Source organism: Cnephaeus nilssonii (assembly GCF_951640355.1).
Source record: "Cnephaeus nilssonii genome assembly, chromosome: 1".
Lineage (NCBI taxonomy): Eukaryota > Metazoa > Chordata > Mammalia > Chiroptera > Vespertilionidae > Cnephaeus > Cnephaeus nilssonii.
In genome coordinates this window covers 118060129-118076560 of record NC_137072.1, presented here as the reverse complement: position 1 = coordinate 118076560, position 16432 = coordinate 118060129, and the positions used below count along the sequence as shown (strand labels likewise).

Genomic DNA, 16432 nt, shown 5'->3' with positions numbered 1-16432 from the left:
TCTGAAGGCTGACTTGTTTACTTCCCATGAACGTTTACTTCAGTGATTGTAGTGGTCTGGAGAGTTCTCACATTCGTGGCTACACCAAAGAGGAGTGCAGCCAAGAGGGCAAGCAAGCGACCAAAAATGATTCTCAAATACACCACTGACATACCACTTTCCCTCACTGTCCGCGTTCTTCTTGGAGGGGGTCCACTGTCCACACTCCCTCCGGCTCCAGTGTTTATGCACCGGGGAGGGTCCAAGCCTACATGGCAATGGCAGTTCCTGTTATTGTTGCACACGCCCCTGTAGTTGCATTTCGAAGGGGGACAGTTGTAGTCTATGGCCGCCAGAGTAGCATTGCAGAAGCCCTGAAGACAGAAATTTCCACCCCCACAGGGGGTACCAGGTCTCACAGCACCCACATCAGTTGTTTCTGTCGCACGGTGTGCACCCACCCCAAAACACAAGAACCCCCCTACTATGGAGTGATGGAACCCCACATGTTCCTGCAAACGAGGCAGATGAGTGACGTTGACACACTGTAGGCGTCCACACTTAACGTCAGCTTGCGCACAACGATCTGGATGGAAAAACTCAGTTACTTTACAGTGTCCAAATCTGTGGCCCTTTTTATTTATGCCATAGCAGACGTCTGGAGTGCTCAGCGCCCCTTCCCCAAAGATCTCCTTGCAGTGCATACTGCGGTCCGTACAATTGCCATGGTAGCAGTAGCCGTCCTCGGTGCATGGGGTTCCATCTTGCAGATAAAAATCACTTGGACACCGCGTGTCCTTCCCCTTGCAGTACTCAGGAAGGTCACACATGTTCTGGATTGGTCTGCAGAGCATCCTTGCGGGCGTGTAGGTGCAGTTTGCACAGCATGATTCCCTGTTACAAATGCTCCCAGGTGTAAAGCGGCAGTCACTTTCGCAGCATGGGTTGGTGTAACACTGCTTGAAGGTCCCACAGTCACACTGCTCTTTGTCTTCCACCACAGAGTTTCCACATCGAATGGGTGTCAGGCTACTGTTTGAATACACTATTTCTCTGAAGAGGCAGCGGTCTACATTATTATTAAGAATGTGTTGTGTGTGTTGAAAGGAACAGTTACTGAATGAATCTGTCAACACAGGGTACCTACCTGTACATGATGCAGGTGGCCCTTCTCTGGCAAACACAGTCGTTCGTATCTAACCACAAACCGAAAAGGACCCCTATTTGGTGGGAGGCTATAATTGATAACAATAAATAATGTCTGGATAGTTGACCCAGATAGAACAGATTTGTAGGACTGCATATCGCGTATAGGTATGGGTTATGATCAAGTTCATGGGGCCCATCTCTGTTCACAATCATGGCTGGATATATAAGAAAATAGTTGAATATATTGTGAATATAATTTTGAGCAAATGGACCCTGTGGAACCTTATAGTTGGTCATATCTGCTGGGTCTCCCTTATTATAAATGACGATGAGGCTGATGTAGAACCGAATATTAAGACCTCGCAACATGGCGTCTATTAAACTACCTAGTTGTACCAGAAATTGGGCACACTGTGACACATTGTTGTACAGAGTATAAATGGAATGGGCACTCATAACACAGCCTTTCATAGTTCCACTGTGGGATGGATAGAGCTTACTGCTGACCCTGGAGGCTGCACTGGGATTCGGGTCAGAGAACAGCGGGTGCCTCTCAGCCTTGTGTCCCAGCGTGGACATGGGTCCTATGGCGTTAGTGTTGGCTACGATCTGAGAAAAGATGTGCTCAAACCTCTGGGAATCCTTGAGGGGTTTGATTTCATAGGCCAGGTCATCCACCTTCATGATGCCTTCCAGGACCCCATAGCACGTGTCCACGGTGACCATGGAGAGAGGGACGTCTTCCAGGTAGCCTAGGTAGTAACAGTCGAGAGGGAAAAAGGGGTAGTCCACCTGCAAGGCCCCCTGGTCATCCTGAGTCATCACCACCAGCTGTCCAGGCCTAAAGAGTCTCTTGCGCCGCATGTGGAGGACGTGTCTCTGGCCCCCGAACCTCAGGCTGTAGGAGAGCCAGCCTGCTGCCAGCACGGCTTTGCCATGGTGCAGCTCCTTCCTGGGAATCACCACCTCCGAGGAGATGTAGCGCCAGGAGAGACAACCTTGAGAACACTGGGTGGGAGCCAGCACCACCCAGAGCCCAAGCAGCAAGAGGGGCGTTCTGAGGGTGACCGGGCCCTCTGCCAGCCTCATGCCCTTGGTGGGGGAGAACCGTGGATGGGAACGGAGAGAGGGAGGGTCCTCAGTGAAACCTGGTCCCCACCATCTGCAGTGGCCACTTCCTGCCAAGGGCAGAGTGGCTGGGTCAGCTGAGGCAACAATGACACGGCGTGGCCATGGGTGGGGCTGGGCATGCGGTCAGCTGGGGTTGAGTAGGGTGAGGTTGTAACCCTGTCCGTGAATGCTAAGGTAGAAATAAGAGAGAAGGAAGCAAACCTGTGTCCATTGCATCCATGTCAGGCTTCCCTGTAGCGCCTTGCACACATGCTATGTCATTACAGCAAAGTCAAATTCCCTGCTGTGGACGAAAAACCGCCACATACTAACCTGACTAGCTCAGGGGAGGCCTGCATGGCGGCCTGGCAAACTCAGTGACCTAAAGTAGCCACAAAGCATGGTCTGAACTTAAAACATTTTCATTAAAAAGCACTTTATACTGGGTACCCATGATCTAGGCTAGCATCTTCCCTGACAAAGGTCAGTCTTTACCTTAACTGAGCCTAATTGTCCTTTTGCATCTATGATAACATATCATTGAAATGTCAGGGTAACTTGTCAAGTCCCTTCTTGCAGACCCCTCCAGGCACAGCCCAATGGACTGCGCTCCAGTACAGCAACCACCGATTCCTTCATTGTTACTGTTATCATGTTAATTGTTGCCTGTTAATTATCCTATACCCAGCAAAAGAAGAAAAGAAAGCATGTGTTCATCATTTCACTATTTATCCATTCCCAGAGGTCTCCCCCGCCCCCCTCCACCCACCGTCTCACCCCCCACCTTTGGTTTCTTGCGCCTCCCTAATGTATCACCAATGGATTTCAAGTAACCCAGGTTGGTCTCCTCCTTTGATTACAATATATGAAGTAAGGTGAAATTCTTTGCAACATTATCTCAATCCGTTGTGATTCTGCTTCCCGGCAATTGTCTAAAGTTTGGCTCAGTTAACCTCACAAAAGTTCTATACAAGTTTGAATGTTTTCACATTAACACTACCAAGAAGCAACACTGCCGGGTCTTGAGCTCATGAGACACCTGCAGCAGGACAAAGCCTCCAACGAGCCCAGGACACTGGACCTCAGTGAAGAAATGTTCATCTGTCTGGATTAAAATAATGGGCTTGGAGACAGAAGTACGGCAAAAACGCGACTTTTAACGAATCCCTGAAAGAGAGGGTGTCGGGCTGTACAGGCACACATGGAGTAGCCATCACAGGCTATTTCTCCCTAGGGCGCAAAAGTCCCTCCTCTGTTTCCTCATTGGCTCAGTGCTATGGGGTTAACGGTTTTCCTCATATGTGGACTAGGTCTCATTGTATCACACTGGGCTATTAAAACGAAAAAAGGGCTGCCCTATCCGGTGCGGTTCAGTGTGTAGAGCATTAGAATGTGGACCAAAAGGTCCCAGGTTCAAGTCAAGTCAAGGGCACGTACCTTGGTTACATACTCCTACCTGGCCCAAGCCCTGTTCAGAGTGTGTGCGGGAGGCAACCAATCGATGGTTGTCTCTGTCTTTCCCTTTCTCTTGCACTCTCTCTAAAATCAATGGAAAGCCAGCCAGCGAGGCTCAGTGGTTGAGCTTCGATCTATGATCCTGAAGGTCATGGTTCAGTTCTCCATCACGGCACATGTCTGGGTTGTGGGTTTTATCCCCATTATAGCGGCTGAAGAAGGCAACCTATCAATGATTCTCATCATTGATGATTTTCTTTCCCTCTTCCTAGAAAAAAAGGGGGTGGGGGGCGTTGCTGAGGCCTTTTCTAGTTGTCTCCACCTCCCACTATCTAGTTTGTCATGGGCGCCCCTGGGGGTTTCCATTGTGATGCTGGCTCACACACACAGTCCTTTGTTCTTATATCCTCTTTCCTCCTCCCCACATTCTCTTTGTTCTGGGGAAATTCAATAACCAGTTCCATTAAAAGTTGACTAAGCTGGAGCTGGATCTCAGAGGCCTATTTCCTACATTCAGTTGCCTGAGGCTAAAGCAAATGGCAATTAGCATAAAAGTGCAGAAGAGACATTGGAAGGCCAATGGACTTTGATATTCAGCAAGGCTGAATATCGGCACAAAACTGCTCTGCTGTGGGAGCAATGGCTCCAGGCAATTCCTGACCTGGTAATCCTTACATTGTTTACCAAACTTTACCTTTGATCTGCCTGTGTGCATTGCTAAAGGGAAAATGTGTATTCGAAGGGATTGAAAAGGAGATGGACCTGGGCTCTCTGTGCCTCTTCAGGAAAGAGGTCTCCCCCTGGCCCTCATTGCCTTCTAAATTCATATTTCATGTACAGCATTTTCATTTGTGCATCGGCACCTCCTTCAGATCCTGAACCTCGCCGTGCAGATCACAGCAATTGGTGCCTCAAACAGGAGACTGAAGGAGAAAATTCGCCTGAGTGAAAAATGAAAAGTGGAAACTCACAAGAAAGATGGAAACTCATGGGCGCACAAAATCCCTGCCACCTTTGAAGTCACGACCATAAGTGTACAGGGACATTTCTGGAACCAGCCAGGATATAAGGGGGAAGATTTGGAGGAAATGGCAAGAAATCATTGTAAATTTTTACCTTGCATGGTCAAGGATAAAGGAATTAAGGTGTCAGAAGGTACTCTCTTAAACCAGACTCAGAGAAAACGGGTGCCCTTGTCATCTTTAACTATGGGGGCTCTTGTTCAAACTGCATTATGCCCACTTTGTATTGAGGATCAAAAACCTACAGATGTGGTTCAGGAAATGGCGGCGGAATAGACAGATGTTTTCCGAGTCTTGTCCTGGAGCAAAAAGAAAGAACAGCTGAGGGTCGCACGAGGAGTGTTTGTTGACAAGTTAAGGTACAGCTAAACTCCAGCAGAAGGTAGGGGACTACAGGATGGGGTTCTCCTGACCAGGCAGCCCCCACTGTTGCTGGGTCCCCTCCCAGATCTACGGGCTCAGACACGGATACCGCGCCATCTTGAAGGAGAAAGTGGATCTTATTGGAAGCCTGAAAATCTATAACTGCGGCAACCACCGAACAGCTGCAAGCCCTACAACACCAGTCCCCAAATACGTGGATTCAGAGGAGCTCTACACTCCACCCCAGAAAGGTAAGATTTCGCCTGGGATAAGTGAGGTCTCTGGTCCCGGCAGGGAGAGAGAAACACGCGCTTTGCGGGATCTGGGGGACTGGGAAAGTCAGTGCCTAGAAAAATCCGTGGTTGGTGGGGCTGAAGTGATCCGTGAATGTGGAAGGGGGTCCTCAGAGCTGCTAACAGAAGGGATCTCTAAAAAGCAACGCATTTTGATCTGACACCAAAGGACATACTAAAAATATCAAAAGTGTGCCGGCTGCTTAGACCCAAGTGGGAAAAGGGGTCTGCGAAGACTTGTGCGCAGACCCATTTTTCGCACACTTGGGCTTTTTCCTCTTCAAATCCTTGCTTCTGATTACTAAGCCCAATACATTGGATCACCCATTTGGGGACACCCTGGGAGACTGCAGGGGAAAGTTGTTTTTCTGAATCCTGGGGAATGGAGCGGGGAGTGACCATCGGAGAGCCAGCTCTGAGGCAGCCCACTCCCACAAACCGGTATTGAGTGCCACAGGGAAAGAAGGATCTAAACACAGGCTAGAGAGGCCAAATAGGTCCGGAAGTCAATCCAGAAACACTGCCACCCAGGGGCTGAATCACAAACTGACTCTTGTGTAATCAAAAATAAAGGAATACGAGAAATTAAGACACCGCCTCCTTAAAAATCAGGACTGGCTTACAACACTGAGGAGCAGTGGAACACAGGGAACTGCAATATTGCCCAGACTTGGAAACAGGCGTGCCAAACAGAACAATAGAGGAAGTGAATGACCTTCACTACTGCACATTTTATTTATTTTATTTTTTTATTTTCATTTTTTGCATCTTTTACTTAAGAAACTAATTTTTTTCTTTTTTCCTCACTTGATTTTACCTTTTTAATTATTATATTTTTATTTTCAATCAGTATTATGACTACTATTTTACCTTTTTTTTTTAAGTGTCATTTTGTTTTCTCTTTATTTTAATTTGGGATTAGTGTTCTACATTCTATTTTCATCTTTCCTTTAGCATCGTTTTACTCTATCTCAATTCTACCTTTATGCCATCACTCTCTTCCTAACCTTTCCCCTTTTGGTGTTCTGTTTCTCTTACCCCCTTTCTGATTTAGATTTTTCCCTATTCTTTCTGTTTATCCCCTGTTAAAATTTCACCCTACTTATATATCTAATTTCCAATCCCCTGCTCCAAGTCCATACACACCTCTCTCTTTGCTGTCTACTATCCAAAAAATTGCTTTTCTCTCTGTCCTTTTGATGTTGTTTGCTTGAATGTTGATTATATTGAATTTTTATGCTTTTTTGTGAGATTGTTTTGCTTATTTTTGTTTGTTTGTTTGTTTTGTTTCCTTTATTTTTGTTTGTTTTTTGCTTCTGTTTTCCCTCGCCTCGCTTGATATTAGTTGATGTTGTAGTTTGTACTAATCTCCAGGTACTTGTTGCTGGCATTTGCTTGGATTAGTGGCTGTTCTATTGGAGTTTTCTCCCCATATATATACTTTGTTCCCCTTTTCTTTCTTAGTCTCTTTATGGTCTCCATTTCTTTTTTTTCCTTTTCCCAATTTCATTTTGACACTCCTTTTTTTTTCTTTCTTTTTCCTCTTCCTTCTCTCCTATCCCCTAATTTGCCTTTCTCTGGTGGTCACCTTTATTGGAGGTTATTAATATCATGAATACAATTCTGTTCAGTGCTTTGTGTGTTGTACCTGGTTGTGTTGTATTTTGTGCCTTTAAATCAACGCAGGAGAGAGAGAACTACATAACCAGACATCCGGAGAAGAGAGACCATGGGGAGACAAAGAAACAGCCCGCATATGAAAGAAAAGCAGGCATCACCAGAAAAGGAAGTAAACGAAATAGAGGCAAGCAACTTATCAGAGAAAGAATTCAGAGAAATGGTCATAAGGTGCCTGAAAAGAATGGAAGACAAATTAGACAATATGAGTAAGAACCAAGAGGAAATAAAGAAGAACCGAGAAGAAATGAAAAATGACATTGTTGCTGTAAATAACTCAATAGAAAGCATCAAGAGTAGACTAAAAGAAGCAGAGGACCGCATCAGTGAGCTAGAAGACAAGATAGGAAAAAATACCCAAGTAGAGCAGCTGCTAGAAAAAAAATTAAAAAGCAGGAGGAGAGCCTAAGGGAACTTTCGGACAACACAAAACAAAACAACATCCGCATAATAAGGATTCCAGAAAGAGAGGAAACTGAGCAAGGAATAGAAAACCTGTTTGAAGAAATAATGACAGAAAACTTCCCTGATATAGGGAAGAAAAAACCCCACACAAATCCAAAAGCTCACAAAGTCCCAAGCAAAATGAACCCCACAAGACTATAACCAAGGTATAGTCTAATTAAATTGGCAAACACCAACGACAAAGTAAGAATCTTAAAAGCGGCCAGAGAGAGACAGAAAGTTACATACAAAGGAACCCCCATCAGACTAGCAACTGATTTCTCAACAGAAACTCATCAGGCCAGAAGGGAATGGAATGAAATATAAAAGTCATGCAAAGGAAGGGTCTGAATCCAAACATACTGTACCCAGCAAGGCTATCAATCAAAACAGGGTGAAATCAGGAGCTTCACAGACAAAAAAAGGACTAAGGGAATTTATTACCACCAAACCAGCAACGCAAAAAATGCTAAAGGATCTGCTGTAAAAAAAAGATATAGGAAGCGAAGAAGGAACATAGGGGTAAAGAATAAAAATGGCGACAAATAAGTACCTATCAATAATAACTTTAAATGTAAATGGATTAAATGCCCCAATCAAAAGACAAAGGGTAACGGATTGGATAAGAAAACAAGACCCATATATCTCCTGTCTACAAGAAACCCACCTCAGAAAAAAAGACGCACACAGACTGAGGGTGAAGGGATGGAAAAAGGTTTTCCAGGCTAATGGAAATGAAAAAAAAGCTGGGGTAGCAATACTTATATCTGACAAATTAGATCTCAAAGTGAAGGACATAACAAGAGATAAGGAAGGCCACTTCATAATACTTAAGAGAGCAATCCAACAAGAAGAAATAATTCTGGTAAACATATACACACCCCAGGAGCACCCAAATACATAAAAAAAAAACTCCTGGAGGATATCAAGGGAGAGATTGACAGCAATACAATCATAGTAGGAGACTTTAATACCCCACTATCACCATTGGACAAATCCTCTAAACAAAAAATCAGCAAAGAAACATCAATCCTAAATGATTCACTGGACCAGATGAAATTAATTGACATCTTCAAAACATTTCACCCCAAAGCCACAGAATATACATTCTTCTCAAGTGCACATGGGTCCTTTTCAAAGATAGACCATATGTTGGGACATAGGCAAAGTCTCTTCAAATTCAAGAAGATAGAAATCGGAGAGGAACCAAGATGGCGGCATAGTTAAACAACTAATCTGCTGCCTCACACAACAATTTCAAAAATACAACTAAAAGACAAAACTTCTACCACCCAGAACCACGGGAAAGCTGGCTGAGTGGTAGATTTACAACTAAGGAGAGAAAGGAGCACAAATGCTGAAAAGCTGAGGTACGGAGGCGCGCGAAGCGGGCTGGCGGCGGGCGACTGGGTGCGCGGCTTTTCTTCAACCCAAAGGGAGACAAGCTCCCGATCACTCTGAAATCCAGTTTCTGGGGACACGCGGGGGACCCAGACTCCTACGGGGAGAAGCTGGACTCTCGGCCATCGGGTCGGAAAGTGAGAGTGACTTTTTTGCAGAGGTGCGCCCAGCAATCATTGTTTTACAGCGCTGGAGCACGGGGCGCAGGGACTTGGAAACGTGGAAAGGCAGAGACGGCTGACGCCAGCCATCGCCGTTGGCCACGCCCTAGCCTAGTGACGCCCTGAGACCCCGCCCCGCACATTCTACAAACCCGCCCAGGCTCCACACAGCGGCTTTTGCATATAAATGGCCTGTTCTGTGGCAGCTCAACCAAATTAACTGCAGCTCCAGTCAGACTGCTCCAAAACCGCCCAAGCAAAGGAGGAGAAAACTAGTTCTTGCTGTAGCTCCTGCTGGGGGACACACAGTACACAAGGGTGCACCAAGAGTGTCCACCTCAAGTAACTGGGAGGCTGACCCATTGAACCAATAGGACATCTAGTACACAAAACTACCCTACCAATTCAGGGAAGCAGAGAAAATGAGAAGGCAAGGAAACAGATCACAAACCAAAGGAATGGAGGAGAACAAGCGACTGGACATAGAGTTCAAAACCACGGTTATAAGGTTTTTCAAGAATTTCATGGAAAAGGCCGATAAATTCAATGAGACCCTCGAGGATATGAAAAGGGACCAACTAGAAATTAAACATACACTGACTGAGATAAAAAATATTATACAGAGACCCAACAGCAGACTAGAGGATCGCAAGAATCAACTCAAAGATTTGGAATACAAAGAGGCCAAGGACACTCCTCCAGAGAAGCATGAAGAGAAAAGAATTCAGAAAGTTGAAGATAGTGTAAGAAGCCTCTGGGACAACTTCAAGCGAACCAACATCAGAATTATGGGGGTACCAGAAGAAGAGAGAGAGCAAGATGCTGAAAATCTATTTGAAGAAATAATGAACGAAAACTTCCCACACCTGGTGAAAGAAATAGACTTACAAGTCCAGGAAGCTCACAGAACCCCAAACAAAAGGAATCCAAAGAGGACCACACCAAGACACATCATAATTAAAATGCCAAGGGCAAAAGACAAAGAGAGAATCTTACAAGCAGCAAGAGAAAAACAGTTAGTTACCTACAAGGGAGCTCCCATACGATTATCAGCTAATTTCTCAACAGAAACCATGCAGGCCAGACGGGAGTGGCAAGAAATATTCAAAGTGATGAATAGCAACAACCTACAACCAAGACTACTCTACCCAGCAAAGCTATCATTCAGAATTGAAGGTCAGATAAAGAGCTTCACAGATAAGAAAAAGCTAAAGGAGTTCATCACCACCAAACCAGTATTATATGAAATGCTGAAAGGTATTCTTTAAAAAGAGGAAAAAGAAGAAGAAAGATAAAAATTATGAACAACAAATACATATCTATCAACAAATGAATTAAAAATCTGAGGAACAGAATAAACTGGTGAACTTAATAGAATCAGAGGCATAGAATGGGAGTGGATTGATAATTCTGAGGGGGAAAGGGGTGTCTGTGTGGGGAGTATGGGAAGAGACTGGACAAAAATCATATACCTATGGATAAGGACAGCGGGGGGAGGTAAGGGCAGAGGGGGGGTGGGAACTGGGTGGTGGGGAGATATGGGGGGAAAAAGGAGAAACAATTGTAATCTGAACAATAAAGATTCATTTAAAAAAATAAAATAAAAATAAAAAAGAGAATGGAGGAGAAGACTAAAAAAAAAAAAAATTCAGGAACATAAAATTCTGCATATAAAGGGTGTCCAAAAAAATGTATACACACTTTAACAGCTGATTTTAAAATTTTGAAAGTGAAATATATTTTAATAAACATGCCTTTATAATTAAAAAAAAAGAAGATAGAAATCATATCATGCATCTTCTCAGATCACAGTGGCATAAAACTGGAAATCAACTACAATAAAAACAATCCAAAGAAATCAAACACATGGAGACTAAACAGCATGCTATTAAACAATGACTTGGTTACCAGAGAGATCAAGGAAGAAATAAAAAACATCTTGGCAACAAATAACAATGAAAACACAACAATCCAAAATCTATGGGACACAGCAAAAGCAGTCTTGAGAGGGAAGTTCATAGCTCTACAAACTTAGTGCAAAAAAATAAGAAACAATGGTAATAAATTACCTAACCAAACAACTCAAAGAGTTAGAAAGAAAGCAACAAGAAAAGCCCAGTGTAAGTAGAAGGAAGGAAATATTAAAGATCAGAGTGGAGATAAATGACATAGAGACCAAAGAAACAATACAAAAGATCAACAAAACTGAGAGCTGGTTCTTTGAAAGGATAAACAAGATTGATGAACCTCTAGCCAGGTTCACCAAGAAGCAAAGAGAGAGGACCCAAATAAACAAAATCAGAAATAGGTGAAATAACAACAGACCCCGCCGAAATACAAAGGATTGTTAAAAACTACGAACAACACTTTTCCAACAAACTGGACAACCTGGAGGAAATGGACATATTCCTAGAAAAATATAACCTTCCAAAACTCAATCAGGAAGAATCTGAACAGCTCAATAGGCCAGTAACTATGGAAGAAATTGAAGCAGTCATCAAAAAGCTTCCAGCAAACAAAAGCCCGGGGCCAGATGACTTCACAGAGGAGTTTTACGAAACATTCAAGGAAGAACTAAAACCTATCCTCCTCAGACTATTCCAAAAAATTCAAGAGGAAGGAACACTTCCAAGCTCCTTCTATGAAGCCAGCATCACCCTAATACCAAAACCAGATAAAGACAACACAATGAAAGAGAATTACAGACCAATATCCCTCATGAACATAGATGCCAAAATCCTCAACAAAATTCTAGCAAATCGGCTCCAGCAGTACATCAGAAAGATCATACACCATGACCAAGTAGGATTTATCCCAGGAATGCAAGGATGGTACAATACCCACAAATCAGTAAACGTGATACATCACATAAAGAAATTGAGAGATAAAAATCACATAGTCATATCAATAGATGCAGAAAAAGCATTTGACAAAATCCAACACCCTTTCTTGATAAAAACTCTCAACAAGGTGGGAATAGAAAGATCATACCTCAACATAAAGCTATATATGATAAACCCACAGCTAACATCATACTCATTGGGCAAAAACTAAAACCATTTCCCCTAAAAACAGGAACAAGACAGGGATGCCCACTCTCACCACTCCTGTTTGACATAGTACTGGAAGTATTAGCCATTGCAACTAGACAACAAGAAGAAATAAGAGGCATCCAAATTGGAAAAGAAGAAGTGAAGCTGTCCTTATTTGCAGATGACATGGTATTGTACATAAAAAACCCAAAAGACTCCATCAAAAAACTAATAGACTTAATAAATGAATTCAGCAATGTAGCATGATACAAAATTTACGCCAAGAAATCTATGGCATTTCTATACACCAACAGTGAACTTACAGAAAGAGAGACTAAAAAGAGCAATCCCATTTACCATCGCACCAAAAAAATTAAGATACTTAAGAATAAACTTAACTAAGGAGGTAAAAGACATATACGCAGAAAACTACAGGACACTGAAAAAAGAAATAGAGGAAGATGTAAACAGATGGAAGAACATAACCTGTTCATGAATTGGTATAATCAATATCATTAAAATGTCCATACTACCCAAAGCAGTCTATAGATTCAGTGCACTCCCCCATTAAAATGCCAATGGCATATTTTACAGACCTAGAAAGAACTCTCCAAAAATTCATCTGGAATAAAAAAAGACCCTGAATAACCACAGCAATCCTGAGAAAGAAGAATAAAGTAGGAGGGATCTCAATACCAGATTTCAAGCTGTATTACAAAGCCACTGTTCTCAAAACAGCCTGGTACTGGCACAAGAACAGACATACAGATCAATGGAATAGAATAGAGAATCCAGATATCGACCCAAACCACTATGCTCAATTAATATTTGACAAAGGAGGCATGAACATACAATGGAGTCAAGACAGTCTCTTCAATAAATGGTGTTGTGAAAATTGGACAGATACATGCAAAAAAAATGAAACTAGATCACCAACTTAGACCATACACAAAAATAAACTCAAAATGGATACAGGACTTAAACATTAGATGGGAAACCATAAAAATACTAGAGGAATCCACAGCAAAATCTCAGACATATGCCTAAAGACCTTCACTGATACTGATCCTAGGGCAATGGAAGCTAAAGAGAAAATAAACAAATGGGACTACATCAAAATAAAAAGGTTTTGCACAGCAAAAGAAACAAACAAAACATATTTTTGGAGAACATATTTGGGAGAACTGTATGGGAGAACATATTTGCTAATGTTATCACTGATAAAGATTTCATCTCCAACATCTACAGGCAGCTTATACAACTTAATAAAAGGAAGATAAATGATCCAATAAAAAAATGGGCGACGGACCTAAATAGAATCTTTTCGAAAGAAGACAGAAGGAAGTCCAAGACACACATGAAAACATGCTCAAAGTCCCTAATTATCTGAGAGATGCAAATCAAAACGACAATGCGGTATCATCTCACACCTGTCAGAATGGCTATCATCCACAAGTCAACTAACGACAAGTGTTGGCGAGGATGCGGAGAAAAAGGAACCCTCGTGCACTGCTGGTGGGAATGCAGACTGGTGCAGTCACTGTGGAGAACAGTATGGAGTTTCCTCAAAAAACTGAAAATGGAACTCCCATTTAACCCAGTAATCCTACTCCTAGGAATATATCCCAAGAAACTAGAAACACCAGTCAGAAAGGATATATGTACCCCTATGTTCATAGCAGCACAATTTACAATAGCTAAGATTTGGAAACAGCCTATGTGCCCGTCAGCAGATGACTGGATCAGAAAACTGTGGTACATCTACACAATGGAATACTATGCTGCCATAAAAAAGAAGGAATTCTTACCATTTGCAGCAACCTGGATGGAATTGGAGAACATTAAGCTAAGTGAAATAAGCCGGTCAATGAAAGAAAAATACATCATGATCTCACTCATTTGTGGATAATAATATTTAAACTGATGAATAAAAACATAGATACAGAGGCAGTAAAGCATCAAACAGACTGTCAAATTACAGCAGGAAGGTTAGGGAGAGGTGGGGGAGATAAGAGATCAACCGAAGGACTTGTATGCATGCATATAAGAATAACCAACAAATGCAAAACATTGGGGGGTGAGGGCATGTATGGGAGTGGTGTGGGGGCAATGGTAAGTTATGTACACATATAATACCTTAAAAATGTATAGCAAAAATAAAAAATAAAAAAGAATGATAGATAATAAAACAATAACTTTTCTCTCTGAAGAGAAAAATAAAAGGTGTCAGCAGATCTGTTCTAATATTGAGACTGAACAATAAAACACTCTGAGCAGGAATTATTAAAAAAAAAAAGCCTACAGATGCCAGGAGGATTTGTCACCTTCTCCTCCTAAGGTACAGCCTGTAAATCCCCCTGATCCTCCACCTCCAGTGTGAGAAGCCTCATCAACTAGAGAAAATGGGGCTAACAGTCCATTTAAAAAAGGACTCTTTAATGCTTCGTCTGAAAATTACCATGCGATGCCTTGTAACTGGCAGATTTTAGCTCAAATGACTTTAGATGCCAGTCAATGCTATGGAGAGCAGACTATGATAAGATCTGTGAACAGCAGGCTGAGATCTGGGCTGCACCTGGCTGTAAGTCCAGGCAATGTAAAACATCTGAAAGACCCATGGAAAGACTCTGATTTATTAAGTCTTGTCTACGTGTTATGGGCGCTTGTCTGTTCATTGTTGTTTTACCTGTGTTTGTTGTTTGGTTTAATTGTTTATTGTTAGTCTATTGAGCATGCCTATGGTTTATATTCATAGAAAAGAAACAGTAGGTGGCCAAGCCATTACTGAATTTCCCCAGAGCAAACAGGGTGTGGGGGTGAGGAGAGAGAGTACAAGAGGTACTTGTGGCCGCTATCACAGGTTCTAGAAAGATTCCCCTAGACCAGTGGTCAGCAAACTGCGTCTCTCGAGCCACATGCGGCTCTTTGGCTCCTGAGGTTTTAGCAAAGGCCAGCTTAGGAGTACCCTCATTAAGTTAATAACAATGTACCTACCTATATAGTTTAAGTTTAAAAAAATTGGCTCTCAAAAGAAATTTCAATCGTTGTACTGTTGATATTTGGCTCTGTTGACTAATGAGTTTGCCGACCACGGCCCTAGACAAAGGGAGGTAACTAAAAAAGGTCTTAGCCCATTAATTATTAGGTCTCTTGGTCATCCTGTGAAATGGACACCCACTCTTCAGAGTGTAACTAAAAGTCTCATTTTGGTCATGTTTTTTGTTTCCCAGTCCGTCCTTTGAAATTTAAATACACCAGCCATTTCTCACAATCTGGGGGATGCGTCCAGGACGTCTGTACCCATGAAGAGAAAAAGGCTAGTTTAAGGAGTGGGGTGCCCCACCACATTTTGGGTGGCCTCCTGTCCTAAGCATTTTACTGTGATGTAGTCCCATTTGTTTATTTTCCTTTGTTTCTCTTGCCCTAGGAGATGTATTGGCAATAATTCTGATACGCAAGATGCCTGAGATATTGCTGCCTATGTTTCTTCTAGGATTTGTATGGTTTCATGACTTACATTTGAGTCTTTTACCCATTTTGAGTTTATTCATGTGTATGGTGTAAGTTGGTGGTCTGGTTTCATCTTTTGCATGTTTCTGTCCAGTTTTCCCAGCACCATTTGTTGAAGAGACGGTCTTTACTCCACTGTATGTCCTGGCCTCCTTTGTCAGATATTAATTGAGCGTAAAGGCTTGGGTAAATTTCTGGGTTCCCTGTTCTGTTCCATTGGTCAATGTGCCTGTTCTTGTGCCAGTATTGGGCTGCTTTGATTAGAATGGCTTTGTAGCATAGTTTGATATCCGGTATTGTGATTCTCTCCAACTTTGTTCTTCTTTCTCAAGATTGCTGCAGCTATTCAGGGTCTTTTATGGTTCCATATAAATTTTGGTTGTATTTGTTCAAGTTCTGTGACATATGCCCTTGGTATGTTAATAAGGATTGCATTGAATCTGTAGATTGCCTTGGGTAGTATTGACATTTTAGTGGTGTTACTTCTAAAGATCCATGAACACAGTATATTTTTTTCATTTGTCTATATGTTCCTCTATCTCTTTTCTCATGGTCCTATAGTTCTCCAAGTATAGATCTTTTACCTCCTTCGTTAAGTTTATTCCCAGGTATCTTAATTTCTTTGTTGCAATGGAAAATGGGATTTTTCTTTGTTTGTTTTTTCAGTTTCTCTTTCTGAGAGTTCATTATTGGTGTATTAAAATGCCATTGATTTCTGAATGTTCATTTTGTATCCTGCTACCTCTCCATTTTCACTGATCTCTCACTTATTTCCTATATCTCTCCATTTTCTCTGACATGAAAATGTTATTTTATATGAAATGGTGGTTATCTGA

The 16432-nt window shown here is 42.3% G+C and overlaps 2 protein-coding genes across 3 annotated transcripts in view; one reads left to right on the top strand and one right to left on the bottom strand.

Annotated features, from left to right (window-relative positions):
- The window catches only part of LOC307096797 (uncharacterized protein), a 73871-nt gene that overhangs the window by 46331 nt on the left and 11108 nt on the right, over nt 1-16432 (top strand). The window lies entirely within an intron of this gene.
- On the bottom strand, nt 984-3792 carry LOC307096813 (disintegrin and metalloproteinase domain-containing protein 21-like). Its single transcript, XM_079766427.1, has one exon. The coding sequence runs from the start codon at nt 2215-2217 to the stop codon at nt 1123-1125; it is 1095 nt and encodes a 364-aa protein (XP_079622553.1). The 5' UTR covers nt 2218-3792; the 3' UTR covers nt 984-1122.

Bases quoted from the DNA above. Each gene is read 5' to 3' on its own strand.
- LOC307096813 (XM_079766427.1), bottom strand. From the start codon at position 2,217: ATGAGGCTGGCAGAGGGCCCGGTCACCCTCAGAACGCCCCTCTTGCTG.